The following is a 15,722-nucleotide window of genomic DNA, read 5'->3' on the forward strand; positions in this document are numbered from 1 at the left end:
GGGGAAATTAAAGGAGAGACAAGACAAGTGTCTTCAAATATTTGAAGGGGTACCATGCCTGAAGGAATGGAGCAGAATTGTTCTCTGTTGCTGCAGAAGGCAGGGGGTAGAATCAATGGGTGGAAATCACAGGGAGTCAGATTTTAGCTTAACTTTAGGAGAAGCATCTTAGGGGTAAGAGATGTTTGACAATAGAACAGACGGCCTCAGAGGTGTTGGTATTTAAGCAGAGCCAGAGCTGAGCATGCTGTAGGGTTATCCTTTACTGCAGATCTGCACTGAGCTTTGCTCCAGAGAAAGGCAAGTGCTCAACACAGGCCACCACCTGATATCTCAGTGCAAACAGAAAGCAACCATTGTTTATGGAATGGTCAAATTGGATTGTAACCCACATATATGGCTATGTTTGACCTCAAGACCCACCTTTAGCTAAATCCATATATCATCTTACCCACCCACCAGTTTCGATGCATAACAATTCTCAAGACTGCACAATGGCTGGCTTGCTGAAGGAACCTAAAAGCCAGGGTTGTGAAACTGTGTTTTTTTTTGTAAGGCAAATATTATAGGTGTGACTCACTCAGCTGCAAAAACACAAGGAACTCGGAACCTATTAAACAAATTATAGAGCACACCTGATTCCCACAGAGGAGGTAAACACTGAGGTGGTACTTGGGTCCAGGCTGTGCATTTCAACCTGCAGACAGGGGCTCACGTGGCTGAATGGGAAAGGGCGGGGATCTCTACACAGAGAAAACTAGCATGACAGAGAGAAGACCAGATCTGAACTCTTCCTTCTGATGGAACTGGTCTTTCATATACAGTCATACCTCGGGTTGAAGTAGCTTTGAGATGAGTATTTTCAGGTTGTGCTCCACGGCAACCCGGAAGTAATGGAGCGCGCTACTTCCGGGTTTCGCCGCTCGCGCATGTGAGGAGTCAAAATGACGTCAAGCGCATGCGCGGAAGCAGCGAATCGCGACCCGTGGCTGTGGGTTGCATTCGCTTCAGGATGCGAAAGGGGCTCTGGAACAGATCCCGTTCGCATCCAGAGGTACCACTGTGGAGGGGACTTTGGGGGAAGGATGGAGCATCACAAGGGCCTCCACCCACAGTATGAAGAAGAGTTTGGATTTGATATCCCGTTTTATCAATACCCAAAGGAGTCTCAAAGCGGCTAACATGCTCCTTTCCCTTCCTCCCCCACAACAAACACTCTGTGAGGTGAGTGGGGCTGAGAGACTTCAGAGAAGGGTGACAAGCCCAAGGTCACCCAGCAGCTGCATGTGGAGGAGCCGGGAATCGAACCCGGTTCACCAGATTACGAGTCCACTGCTCTTAACCACTACACCACACTGGCTATTGTATGAAGTACAATATAGCCCAGAAATGAAGATCTGCCATCTCAATGACAATTGGGTCCTTGTTTATCTTTCAGCAAATCCTCCCCTCTTGACTGCATCCTCTTCCTTGTTACTGATATGCACTTTAACAGGAAGCTATTTCTGCCAAGGCGAGTAGCCCTGGTGTGTGGTGAACTGAACACTAATTGGAGCCTGGGAACAGACTCCTGGCCTCTTCTGCCGAAACTCCCGAGGAGCAACCAATCCTGAATTCTTTGGGTTTGTTTGTTCTTCCACAACTGGCAGAGAGTAGTAGGTTCTGTTCGCCCCATTGCCTCCCCACACGTCACATGAGCCTTATAAATCCACAGAGTGGGAGATGGGCCTCGCTAAGAGATGCTGTTATTATCATTTACATAACACCGTTAGTGCACATGGCAATGTAGGCTCTTTGGCCTGAGAAATCTAAATCTAAATTCTGACAGTGGGGGAAAGATAACAAGGAGAAGTGGGGGGAGAGAAAAGGAAGGTTAACAGGATGAATGCACACAAACGTAGTGGGCTTCAGTCTTGTTTCAATTCCTGGTGATGACTAAGGAGCAAAGCTCCATTAACTAAGGAGCTTTCCATAGAATCACAGAAGTGTAGAGTTGGAAGGGACCCCAAGGATCATCTAGCCCAACCCCCTGCAATGAAGGAATCTCAGCTAGATTCAGCTGGGGTCTGAATGGGACGAGGGATAGAGGCGAGAAGCGATACCACAAAGGTGTTTTAAGAATTTTGGGCGTAAGGGGCACCAGCAAAGAATGGGTGTGATCCAGTGTTCTCCAAAGTGGTGCCTCCAATGTGTTTTGGACTACAGTTCCCATCATCCCTGACTGCTGGCTGGGGCTGATGGGAACCCAAAGAAGCCAGACGGTACTAGATTGTGGGTGGCTTGCATAATCATTTGGCAGAACGGAAGCTCTATGTGCAGCTGGCAGTATATGAATTGGAGTTACAAAGGTTGTGGGGGAGTCTGATTTAAAAATGTGCTCAACTATAATCAAGATATAAGGAAAAGTGAGAATTAATATGATGCCACAGATGGGAACTCCGAGGCCCAAGGTGGCTAACAACCTGTTGAAATCAAGCCCTCATAGCCACTAATAACATGGCCTACTATATGAGCTTGAACAGATGGGGCTCATCCACCTGGGAAGAGAAACCCATCTAGGAAAAGGGAAACTCTGATCCTAAACCTCCGCTGCCTTGCGGGATATCTTTGGGAGAAGAAAAGGCTAAGGAATAAACCCTACACAAATCCAGAGTGGAGTCCCTAAGACAGTTGGGTGGTGCCTTGTATGCCTCCTTCCTGCAACTCCTGCAGCCAAGCTGGTGCCAAATGTCTTGACAGTAAGAGCTGTTCGACAGTGGAATTTGCTGCCAAGGAGTGTGGTGGAGCCTCCTTCTTTGGAGGTCTTTAAGCAGAGGCTTGACAACCATATGTCAGGAGTGCTCTGATGGTGTTTCCTGCTTGGCAGGGGGTTGGACTCGATGGCCCTTGTGGTCTCTTCCAACTCTATGATTCTATGATTCTATGCTCTGCTTTCCTCTGGACCACATCAGCAAAACCAAGAGGAGGGTCTTGTCGTCTGGGCAGCCCAGGACCTCCACAAACACTGCCCAGGCTTGTACCCAGGGGTGGTGCTAATGCAGCGGTTTGACTTCACCTCCAGAGGCTCACCCCACGCTGCCCAAATGTTCATTTTGCTTTGGCCAAGTTGAGGTGACAAACGTTTTTGTTGCCCAGAGCTGTCCCTATGGTCCTGAATAGCAAAAGAGCAGCAGGAGGAGCAGAAAAATGGTATCCGGAGCCTTTCTGGTGAGAGCCTTTCTGAGAGCCAGTGTGGTATAGTGGTTAGAAGCAGTAGTCTCGTAATCTGGGGAACCGGGTTCGCTTCCCCGCTCCTCCACATGCAGCTGCTGGGTGACCTTGGGCTGGTCACACTTCTTTGAAGTCTCTCAGCCCCACTCACCTCACAGAGTGTTTGTTGTGGGGGAGGAAGGGAAAGGAGAATGTTAGCCGCTTTGAGACTCCTTAGGGTAGTGATAAAGCGGGATATCAAATCCAAACTCCTCTTCTTCTCTTCTTTCTGGGCCCAATACACAGCTTGGCACACAAACATGTGGCAGAAACAGGAAGATCCATCTGCTGCACCCCCAGAGGAGCTTAATGCTCTTGCTGAATATTATACATAGGTAGCTCAGGTGTAATTCCAGCTGCTCACCTCACATTTGGGCATGCAGAATTAGAAGGAAACTGCACACAGCTGCCATTATTACCCTCCTTGCAATTGTAAAACAGTGCTATGGAAAGTTTGACAGCTGTTCAAATCCTCCTTTGGTTGCTGCTACAGAAGGTGAAGTATCTACCTCTGGGAGGGGGTACATGACGAACTTTGCTAGCAACCTACAGAGACTGGTGCCCTTCTTCTGCAGCAGATGTGGGACTGGGTCCTATCTAAGCAAGAATCAGCCTCGGCAGAGGTTTGAATAAGAGCCTCCACCCAGCTATATGCAGATGGAAGAAAAATAGTACGCAGACACCGGTATGAGATAAACAAGGAGTAAATGTTCATTGAGAAAGAAACCAAGACCGGTGGAGTCCAAAAACATACTTCCTGGGCAGCATTTCCTGACCTAAAGCCAAAACAAAGGCCATCTTTATTTCTTTAGAAAACATTTTCAACTCCTCTTCTTCAGCGCAAGCTAGATATGACAAAAGAAACCGTGTTTGTTTAATTACAAGTTTGCTCCATTCACGTATAAAGCGCCCACAGGGGTGGGATTTGAAATTCATATCAAAAGGGGGTCACAAGTGCAGATAGCTGAATCCTATGACACCTTGTTAGTCTATTGCCACCGGCATTTTTATCCTAGACCAGTTCACTTCTGGTATCTGAGCTGAGCAGAGACAGAGAAACATTTTGTACAACAGAAAAAAACCCAACCCTTTTTTATCTATAGCCTGGGTTACCAAAACTACATAATGGTAAGACTAGCGTGAGGTGTATTGAACTAGGCCAGTGTTTCCCAAACTTGGGTCTCCAGCTGCTGTTGGACTACAACTCCCATCATCCCCATCTAGCAGAGATGATGGGAACTGTAGTCCAAAAGCAGGTAGAGGCTCAAGTTTGGGAAACGCTGTACAAGGCCAATGGTAAGGAACCAAGGACCTTCCAGATTTTGTTGGATTCCAACTCCCATTAGCTCCAGCCAGCATGGTCAATGGTCAGAGATGATGTGAACTGAACTCTAGTCCAGCAACCACAAGAGATACACAACTCTCCCACCCCTGACCTTAAGTACAGCTACGAAGTGACCCTGAAGACCACATTGGAAGGGGTTTTTTTTGCCAAAACATTTGAAGATGTCCCTCTGAAACCTTGGAAGGTTAGAAAGTTACCCACCCTAACTTCGTTGGTGAGATTCTTATAATTATACCCATGAGTTCCTGGATTCATCCCTGTTCCAGGCACCAACCTTGAGTTTGTGTTCTTTCCGGTTGACAATAACAGCTGTGATCTGCTGGTCCATGAAGATAAGGATGGTCACCAGCAATGCAGGGATGGCTGCTGCCAGATACACCCACCAGGGATTCTCGCCAAATGGCGGGACGATCCAGCCTCTGTGGGGGCTTGTTGGCTTCGGGGAAAAGGAGATGAAGACGAATATTAGAGAGACATAGCAAAAAACGTGTCTGGACCAAAGGAACACTTTGCTAGATCACTGGAACACCAAATTCTTAGAGAAGAATGCAGGACCTTCAGGGACCATAAGAAAAAAAAATAAATCCCAACCAGCAGAGGCGTATTCTCACTTCTTGGTGGCACCTTATTAATTTGCAAAATGTTCCGAGCTGCCAGCGTTAATGCTTGGCAAAGAGCATAAAATCAACAACAGAATTACATCCATAGAGCAAATATAAAACCAACCACCCATCAGTAGATCAGTAATACATCAACGGAACACCTTGACGAACAGATGAGTTTTAAGAAGGTACCTGCCAATATTGCAGGTCTGATGTTCCTTGAGGGCATATTCCAAAGGACAGGTGCCACCAAACTAAAGGCCCTGGTCTTGGAGGACATAAAATGGACCTCGGGAGCATAAGGAGCCACAAAGTGTCTCTCCAAAGTATTGACGTGACCAGGCAGGATAGTCAAGTGTTATAAACCGGCCCCATGTTGTTCAGGGCTTTAGTTCAAGAACTTAACCTTGGCTTGGCAGCATATTGGGAGTGAGTGCAATTCTTGCGGCCTTCAACAGCCTTGCTGCAGCTCAGAGGAAAGGGCAGAAAGAACCAACAGGGTGGGTGAGGGAAGCTCAGAAACCCACAAAGCAGAAAACAGCAGCAGCACTTGGCTGCTCTCAGGGACGCTTCATACACTTCTGTAGTGTAGTAGCCAGTTTCATGTAGCTGTAATGCCTGCCAGAGGGAACCAGGTGGGAGAGTCAGCTCATGCTAACTTCCCACATTAGTGCTGTATATTAGGGTTGCCATATTTCAATACGTGCAAATCTGGACACAAAAGTTATTTTATTTTGGCCAAAGCTGTTGAGCGATTTTGGCAATATCGCCCCAAAAAAGACATTTTTGAGCTATTTTTTTTATTAAAAAAAACAAACCAAGAACAGCACTGGTCAGTGAGAAAGAGGAGGATTGGTTTGAGAAGATATTGAATTATTTGGGTAGGTTTGAACAATTTGGGGCAATTAAAATGTTAAAAGTTAAATAAACCTTGTGGAGGGAAGAGTGTTAAGGTATATAGAAGTGTACATATGATTGATTTGAATATGTTATTATTGAATATTATTGAATACAGTGGTACCTCAGGTTAAGTACTTAATTCGTTCCGGAGGTCCGTTCTTAACCTGAAACTGTTCTTAACCTGAGGTACCACTTTAGCTAATGGGGCCTCCTGCTGCTGCCGCACCACCGGAGCATGATTTCTGTTCTCATCCTGAAGCAAAGTTCTTAACCCAAGGTACTATTTCTGGGTTAGCGGAGTCTGTAACCTGAAGCGTATGTAACCTGAAGCGTATGTAACCCGAGGTACCACTGTATGTATATTATTGAATATGTATACCCAATGTATCAGCCGCCTGGGGGATTTCACTGTTTGTGTTTTGGTGGTTGGCAAAAAATAAAATAATTTTAAAAAGAACAAAAGAAAAACAACACTGCCAACATGGGTTGCCATATGCCCGGATTTCCTCCGGACATTTTGCCAATTTCCACCCGGATACTGCTTCCAACAGCAGTATTCTGGGTATGTCCAGGAAATTCCGGACGTATGGCAACCATATGATATGCCCATCCCATGCAGTACCCAGATGCATTACATTACATCATGGGGAGTGGGCAATGGAGAAGCAGCATCCACAACACAAAGGGACATGTTCGCCATCTCAATACATAACAAGTTTCTTGTCTTCTTTTATGGGAGCTAAGGATGGAATGATCGACTTACCTTGAATTCGCTTGGCACAAGGAGTTTTGGTGTGTCCACACCTACCAGAGCATCAATTCCACAGAAAATGAAGATGGAAAGGATGATGGCGAAGTCGCTAATCAACTTCCTTGCCTGGAAAAAACAGAGGTGTTGATTGTGGTGGTTGTTTATTTATTATATGTATTATGTATTATATTCTGTTGTTATTCTTTATTTGAACTTCCTAGTTGCTTGTTACACACACACACACACAAAAAAAAGATCTCCAAGCAACTTACAACATATTTAAAAGCATTGGCTTAAGTAAAAAAATACATTGCAATAGTAACACACTTACGCAAAATACGTGTAACTCATTAAAAATACGCATAGCAATCTCCTGCATGGCAACACACATAACAAAAGGTGCATTAGCACAACTAACAGCAGGCAACTTCACCATAGTCCGTGTAACTGCTCTTCATCCCATAGGGTCAAAGGGGCAGTGCACAGAATAACCAGTCAAAACAACCCAAAATATGGACATTAAAATTATTTTAAAAATTAAAACGATAAAATAACATTCAGTAGGAAGACATTCCATCCTTAGTTTAAAAGTAGTACCAGGCTACTGTGAGCAACTATTTCATTTTACTTTGGCTGCCACTTAAATAAGGTACTGCCCAGTGAGTGTTTGATGGACACAGAAGGAAAAAGCAAAGAAGCACACAATGAAATCAGTGTTCAGAAAAATGCTTCTGGAGAATAGCATCAGCTGGTTCTCCAGTAACCAATGGACCAGAGAGGCAGGTGAAAGGAATGCTGACAATGACAGAATATATTCCCTGACCTCTGGACTGGATCCTTGGCTCTGATGATCTGGATTCCCTGACCTCTGGACTGTCTTATTTCGTATGTGGATTCTGCTCTCAGGCAAGCGTTCCTTGGAGACTCCTAGCCCCTGCTCGCTCAGCAATGAGACTTGGACGGGGCTATGACAGACACGCCAAGATACTTACGGTGGTTGGGAAATAACGGCTGGTCTTGAACTTCTTCAAGGCCATCGAGCAGGTATAGGTGCCCAGGAAGAGCATGCAGGACATGAGTGTGATGTCGGGAACGTATTTGCAATTGTTGCCGAAGAGGACTCCCCCGTATTTCAAGCACTCCTTCTTTCCCAGAGATGACCAATCGATCGTGCCGTTGTGCTGCAAACCAACAACAGAGGTGGCATCTGTTAACTAATGAAGAGAAGCGTACAGCAATCCACCATTGCTTTCTCAATCCACAAAGGCATGTCACAAAGCTGGGTGAAATGCAAAGAAGCCCCCAGACAGGGACAAGACCCCCCCAAGGTGCTAAGTTTCCTGCAGTGCTGACAGCGAGGACCACAGCAATCCAGGGAAGACCAGTGCCCACTGGGAGACCAACAGCAGGCAGAGCCTGAATCAGTGATAGAATGGACCAATTCTGGTTTTGCTTCTATCCGCCTCCCTGCTGCCTTCTACAATGAAAACACTGGGACCAGGCTGAAAAGATGCTAAGTAAGGAGGTAGGGCAGAGCTTGGTGGAATAGCCTCCCCTGGAGTAATTTGTCACGCAGGAGTTTTGGCTGTGTGAACCGAAACTTTATCTTGCCTTGGGGTACATCAATTTGAGAAGCTGAACACAACACAGTAAGATCTCACCAGTAAGTGGGCACATCTTTAGGTTTCCCATCGTCTTTTGCTTTTGGAAACAGCCTGGGTCCTCTAAACCCTTTCAGGAAAATAACACAGGACCTAAAATGATTTAGCCAAAAGCAAAAGCTCCTGCTGACAGCTTTTGTCTGGTCTTAATACCGCAGTAAGGGAAGGAGGATTCGCTGAGATCTTTGTTTTTGCTTCACCTTCCTTCCCAACCCTCCACATTTGTCCCATTGTGTTCCTCTGTGTCGCTTTTGAAGATTCCCATCTAGCACTCGTGATCTTCCTTCAATCTATATTCAGAAGCGCTACACCGGAGGCATGCGGTCCTCTTCAGGCTATTTCTTTTATCACCCCGTTTTCAGAACAGGATTCCTTTTGTTCAAGCCCCAAAATCTCACTGCGAAGGCAGATTTCGCTGCCAAGAAACCTTAGGGAGGATGGCCCTCCCTAGCGCTGCAGAGTGGAAAATAAAATAGAATCCAGAGACCACGGTGGTGCAAGAGGCAATGTAAACTTGTCGAGAGAGGACTTGGCAGGCTCTTTTGATCCATTGGTGTCAGCAAAATCATGACTCAACTCTACTGCAGCTTCGGAAAATGTCTAAGGAAGTCTTGCTCCAGTTCAGAGAGCCTCTCAATGCTCTTGTTCACTTTGGCAAGCAAAAACTGTCACCAAAGAACCAGGCCACGACTCAGTGCAGGGACGGAGAGCTTGCAGCCTTCCAGACCCTGCCAGACTACAATTCCCTATAATATAGGTTTGTTGTTGTTGTTTTGTTAGACTACAATTCCCATAAGCCCTGACTATTTGCCTTGCTAGCTGGGGCTGATGGGTGATGGACTCCAACAACATCTGGAGGGCCACAGATTCCCCACCTCTATTTTATATAATGTTTGTGATATACAGTACACGTAACTGAAATGCACGCATATTCTCTCCCTATCTATGTACTTCTTCCCTTTCCTCTTTTCTCAGTGGTGTCAAATTTAAGACAGTAAGCCCCATGGGGCAGAGACTTCTCCTTTTTGGGCTCTGTAAAAGACTAGACACCAATGGCACAGTATAAATATTTATGCCATCTACGTATAAAGTGCGCCGCTGCAAAATCAGCAAAAGAAAAGAGCCCTGCCTCAAGGAGCTTGCAACCCACTTTTTGCAAGGGAGGGAATGCAAGAGAAAGGAGAGGCAATGATTAACAAGGAGAGAGAGAGGAAGGAGGAAGGACCAAGAGGAGGGTAGTAAGAGTCAGGAGCAAGGGGGGTGGGGAGGAAGATGCCAAAGCAAAAAACAAGAAAAGCTGACCCTAGCAAGCCAGGCTAGAGGAGGAGGCGGGGGATGAGAGGGCGGAAGCTATTTTGGCAGCCGATGCACAGGGGGACTGATGGGACATGCCATTTCCTATGCAAACACAAGAAGCACCTTGAGGCTATGGCACTTTGTCACAGTACATTGTAATGCTCAGCAGTTTCCTCCTCTTTTGCTGGCTGCCTTGCAGAATTTCTAATAGGATGCCCTTCCCATTCTTAATAGCCACTTACAACAGGCCAAGGATGCTGTACGGTTCCCCTTGCGAGGGTGAGTTATGTGCAGGCAAGGGTGCATGGCCCCGGTTAAGGCATGTATCTCACCTGCCCAGCATCGTTTCACAGACCACAGGACAGACGCAAGCAGAGGGCTTGTCGTCACTGCACATTGCTCCTCCCAGAAGCAGTCCTCCTTGGCCACTGCCTCGTCTCCCTCCACCCAGGCTCCCTCTATCACATTCCCCTCATCCCCATGTGTACAGGGTCATGCTATCATTAGGGGCAGCTGGAAGGGAATGGCAGCACTGTGCTCCTGGGGCCCCTGCCAGCTAAGTTACAGCGCTTACCCCGAAGGGAGAGGTGGTGCAGAGGTCAGCAAGCGCAGAGGAGAGCCAATTGCCAGTCTTGCCACTGAGCTCACACAGCACTAATCTGCCTGCTACTTTGACTTTCCTGGTAAGCACAGCGATGTGACTGGTGCGCAGCTGGGCGTATGGCCCCCGCAACTGCCCAGCAACCTTCACTCTGTCTCCCATTTGTTGCCATAGCAGTCAGTGTTGCACAGAGGTTAGAGACCTGGGAGACTTCAGTTTAGATCAGGCATGGGCAAACTCGGCCCTCCAAATGTTTTGGGACTACAACTCCCATCATCCCTAGCTAACAGGACCAGTGGTCAGGGATGATGGGAACTGTAGTCCCAAAACATCTGGAGGGCTGAGTTTGCCCATGCCTGGTTTAGATCCCCACTCAGCCCAGACGCTCAGCAGGCGGCTTTGAGTCAGTCACTGTCTCTCAGCCGGACCTACCTCACAGGGTCGCTGTGAGGGCAAAATAGAGAGGGGAAGAAGTGTGCGTGCCACTTTGAGCTCTTTGGGGGCGGGGTGTGGAAATAAAGGCTAATAATAATAATAATAATAGTGCCCACGCTGAAACACTCCCCATCTGAAATCCCACCAAGAAATCACCATGCTGTTGATTTTAAACACCAGGTGGTGTTTCATTTACACATGAAAAGCGGAAAGAGTTCGGGCAAAATTTGGCATTTTTAATTCCTTCTGAAATGAAAAGAACTTGTTCATGACTAAATGATTTAAGCACACACCGTTTCCCTCCAACTCTATCAGTTTGTTCCTTTATGTTATGAATCTGGGCACAGGGGAAAAAATTAAAGCTATAACCCTCTACCCACTTACCTGGCAACAAATGTCACTGAATTCCAAGAGATTAAAAATAAAAGGTTCAAAAGAGTGGCGAAGCACTGAAGTGTAACAGATAATGTAACTTGCACAGAACACAGAAACGTCAAGTGTCCGTTTTCCTCATTAGCTCAGCTTACCATCTCAGTAGAGTTACTTGCAGGCCAATAAGATGGGGTTGTGGCTGTCATGTTAAATGCAGAAGAATTAACTGCAAAAGACAAAAGAGAGCAGAACGCAGCGTTTTGAAAGAAGCACTTTAAATGTTGTGGGAGACAAGTTGCAATTAAAAGGAAACTCACAGCCCCTTCGCCTATCTAAAAATAATATCCAGTTAAGACTCGCAATCCTCTTACGCTTCAACCTATAAACAGCCCAAAGAGCGATTCTGAATTACTCCAAAGACATAGAAAAGCTTCAAAAAGTAGACAACACTTCACTCCAAAACCTGCATCGCTCATCATTTGCTTTCTACTCAATATAGACACACACAAAAACCCACCCCATAATTGCCCTGGATTATTTCGGTGCCTGCATGCCTAGAGATTGGAACCCTGATCAGTATTCCATTGCAAAATCATCATTAATAAATCCTCATGTTATCCAGGAGATCAAAGTGCATTACAAGATCAGAACTTTCAACTCTTTGCCATTTTATTCCTTCATTATATAGGGATAATAGTTTGAGTGCTAAAATGGTTGTGCTTGCAGTTAAGGTGTGTTGAAGAAAATTCAGCATTTCCCTTCTGGGTGGGTGGGTGGGTGTGGGTGGCAGGTGTGGAGGGGGAGAGATCCTCCAACCTGTCAGGATTTCAGAAAAGACTGAAACATGCCTGCAGAGTACATTAAAAGAATGATACAGTCATATCACTTCAACCTGATACAGGTTGAAGTAGCTTCGGGATGAATATTTTCAGGTTGCACTCTGCGGTGACCCGGAAGTAACAGAGTGTGTTACTTCCGGGTTTTGCTGCTCACGCATGCACAGATGCTCAAAATGACGTCACGCACATGCACGGAAGCGGCAAATCGTGACCCGCGCGCACACAGACGCGGGTTGCATTAGCTTCAGGATGCGAATGGGGCTCCGGAACGGATCCCCTTCGCATCCAAAGGTACCACTGTACTTAAAGCAACCACAAACAGTAGTTTGCATCCCTTCAATATACTTGTACGCTGTTGGAAAAATCACTGGCGATTTTTGTCTTTCAGACCACAGTGTCATAGAACCATCAAGTCACAGAATTTTAGAGTTGGGAGGGACCCCAAGGGGTCATCAAGTCCAACAGGAATCTCAGCTAAAACATCCATGACAGATGGCCATCCAACTTCTGCTTCAAAACCTCCAAAGAAGGAGAGTCCGCCACCTCTTGAGGGAGCCCATTCCACTGTCGAACTCATACTGTCAAGAAAGCTCTTCCTGATGTTGAGTCGGAAACTCCTTTCTTGTAACCTGAAGCCATCGGTTCAAGTCCTCCCCTCCAGAACAGGAGAAAACAAGCCTGTTTTCCATGTGACAGCCCTTGAGATACTGAAGGTGGCTATCATATCTCCTTTCAAGGCATCAGTTTTACACTGTAGCATTTGAGAAGTTTTGGTATGCTGTTTCTGAAAAGGATCGTGGGGATGGGGGCTTGGGCTATTGGGTTGTCGTTTTTAATTTTGATTATGTATTTTGTGGTTTTGTATTTTGATTCTGTTCTGTGAGCCGCCCTGAGACCTCCAGATTTAGGGCAGTATATAGATGCAACAAATAATAATAACGGGCCTATCAGGTAAGCTTTATTAGGACAGTCCTTTGGGGCCCAGAGAGATGAAGATGGTGGCAGGTGGGTGCCAGGAACATAGAACGTGACCTTATACCAAAGTCAGACCACAGCTCTATCTAGCTCAGTATTGTTGACTCTGAATGACAGACGCTCTCCAGGTTTTCAGAAAGGGGACACTCCTAGCTCTGCAATGGGATGCTGGGGGTTGAATCTGGGATCTTTCGCATGCAGTCTTCTACCACCAAGCTACAGCCCTTCTCAACATGTTCTCAACAGTTCCCATACAGGAGAAATAGAAGCCGTACAGATCTGGTGAACAGTGGCCAGTCTACACGCCAGCTTCCTCGACAGAAGGTGAGGGGTTGTTCCCTTTCGCCGGCATCAAGACCAAGGTAGGCGGCCCTCTGCCATGACCGCAGCGAAGCCCAGCACTTCACAAAACCAGGCTGTGATGCTCAGCATTGGAAGTAAAGGTCTAGATCAGGGAACAGCAAACTTTTTCAGCAAGGGGCCAGTCCACTGTCCCTCAGAGCTTCTGGGGGGGGCAGACTATATTTTGGGGGGGAAATTCCTATGCCCCACAAATAACCCAGAGATGCATTTTAAATAAAAGGACACATTCTACTCATGTAAAAACACCAGTCAGGCCCCACATATAACCCAGAGATGCATTTTAAATAAAAGGACACATTCTACTCATGTAAAAACACCCTGATTCCTGGACCGCCTGCGGGCCGGATTTAGAAAGCAATTGGGCCGGATCCGGCCCCCGGGCCTTAGTTTGCCTCCCCCTGGTCTAGATAAAGGTGGACCCTGCCTCATTCCTACAGCATCACCAGATTTCACTGGGGGGGGGGGAGAGACAGCCAATGCTTGAACGGAAAACTGCAGTTACTTTAAATAGCACCACAAAGCCTGCACAACCTCAGCCTCACAAGCACAGCTCTCCCAGTGTTAATACACACTGGAAACAAATCGAGCCTTTTTTTTTTTTCCTTTCCTCCTTACGCTGTTAACGAATTTTATACAAACATCCTTCATTTTTTTAAAAACCGTGTCCATCCCTAGGGAAAGTCAACAATAAACGCGCGTGAGATCAGACGAAGAAAGAGACTTGCAGACTTGCTCTGTTGTGCTTACTTTCCAATTTCTTTCCTTCCACTACCCCAAACTACTTTGCTGCAGTACTGGCTGAAAACCAGCAGGAGATGCAGTAAGCCAATAATCAAATCTAGCTCCTGAGCCTAAGCAAAGGAGGAGGGATCTTCTCCCATCGCTTATTTCATTCATCAAATGGAATATGAGTGCAGGCACATGTGTGCAAAGGGATTTCAATAGCTGGTTTCAGAAAAGGGCTGCTGTAGGAGTGTGGCTTTTAATAGCTGTTGGATTATCTGTTAGTGACACGCACTCTCACACACACACACTTATTTTAAGCTGTTCACACATTATTAAGCACCTAGTATAGAATTCGAAGAATTAACTGTGGAATGATGAGCAGTAAATGCTGCCAACTTAACCGGAAGAAACTACACCAGCCAATTCCACCTGGTTTTCTAGATCTTGGAGTGCCTGTTCCAGAGAACAAGTATGTTCCGCAGTAAAGCACATTCCTTACATCCTCCCTGGAAAGGACAAAACTGGCAAAGCCATGCGTGGCACCTCAAAGACTAAAGGATTCATTGCAACATACCCTTTCATTGGTGATAAATCCCATTCATCAGATGCAAAAAAGCAAGATACGGTCATTATTATTTTTTTGCTGCTGCAGGGGATGAAAATGAAAATGTCTCCTGCAGCCTTTATAGACCTGGCTGGGGTAAAAGCCAGAACAGGGGAACATGATCACTACTGCTATTTTAAAAAGGGTTTTAGGAGACCTGTGACACCCTAAAGACTGGCCAATTTATTTGAGGTAGGGAGAACCCGTCGCCCATCAGGTTCCAATCGGCCCCAGCCAGCGTGGCCAACTAGGGAGGCATGATGGGAGTTGTAGTTCAGCAAATTCCACTTTTCCAATGGGCTTTGTGTTCTCTTTGCCCTGTATCTCCCAACATTTAGCTTCATTTGCTTATTTACTTGGCGCATTTGTACCCCACCTTTCCTAAAAGGAGACCAAGGCAGACTACTCTGTGGTCCTTTCCCCTGTTTTGTACTTGCAACAACCCTGGGGTGTAGGCTAGGCTGAGAGACAGTGACTGGCCCCAAGGTCATACAGTGAGCTTCATGGCTGAAGCTGGATTTGAACTAGGGTCTCCCCCCTACTCTACTCTAACTACTACACTGTGCTGCCTCCCATTATAAATCTAGGGTCACAGGGAAGCACTTCTAGACAAGAGCATCCACCTGCCTGCCTTCCAGCAGCCTTGAGGTCCAGCACCTCTCATATTAAGCACTCTGGCTTCATATTTAATGCATAATGCCTGAAATTAATCCAGGCACAGGCCACCTGGCGTACGACAGGTAGGATGCAGAACGGGTCGTGTTCCTGTTTGGCAAGCATGCTGAATGCTCAAGTTTGCTTTGCTCAGTGCCAAACTTCTGACTCACTGCTGTCTCAACGCTGGACATACCTCGCTACTGACGAAAGTTGACTGCCACATATCGTGCACTACTCAACTCGAGCTCTTTGTACTCCTGTTTCTACCACCAAGGCAAGATTTAATTTTAGTGTCCGAGGACATCAGACCTGGGGCGGGTGGGAGGGATTGGAGGTGGTGAGCCAC

At 46.5% G+C, this 15,722-nt stretch overlaps 1 protein-coding gene across 11 annotated transcripts in view; it reads right to left on the reverse strand.

The window, feature by feature from the left end:
- The window catches only part of SLC4A4 (solute carrier family 4 member 4), a 197,194-nt gene that overhangs the window by 25,032 nt on the left and 156,440 nt on the right, over positions 1 to 15,722 (reverse strand). For all 11 annotated transcript variants that reach the window (XM_083458605.1, XM_083458604.1, XM_083458612.1 and 8 more), the window contains 4 exons: positions 11,368 to 11,438; positions 7,840 to 8,028; positions 6,860 to 6,973; positions 4,869 to 5,030 (listed from right to left, as the gene is read on the reverse strand). In XM_083458605.1, the coding sequence (XP_083314731.1) occupies positions 4,869 to 5,030; positions 6,860 to 6,973; positions 7,840 to 8,028; positions 11,368 to 11,438 (536 nt within the window). The remainder of the gene's footprint in view (positions 1 to 4,868; positions 5,031 to 6,859; positions 6,974 to 7,839; positions 8,029 to 11,367; positions 11,439 to 15,722) is intronic.

The sequence above is a fragment of the Podarcis liolepis genome (assembly GCF_965112155.1).
Source record: "Podarcis liolepis genome assembly, chromosome: 9".
Classification (NCBI taxonomy): Eukaryota; Metazoa; Chordata; class Lepidosauria; order Squamata; family Lacertidae; genus Podarcis; species Podarcis liolepis.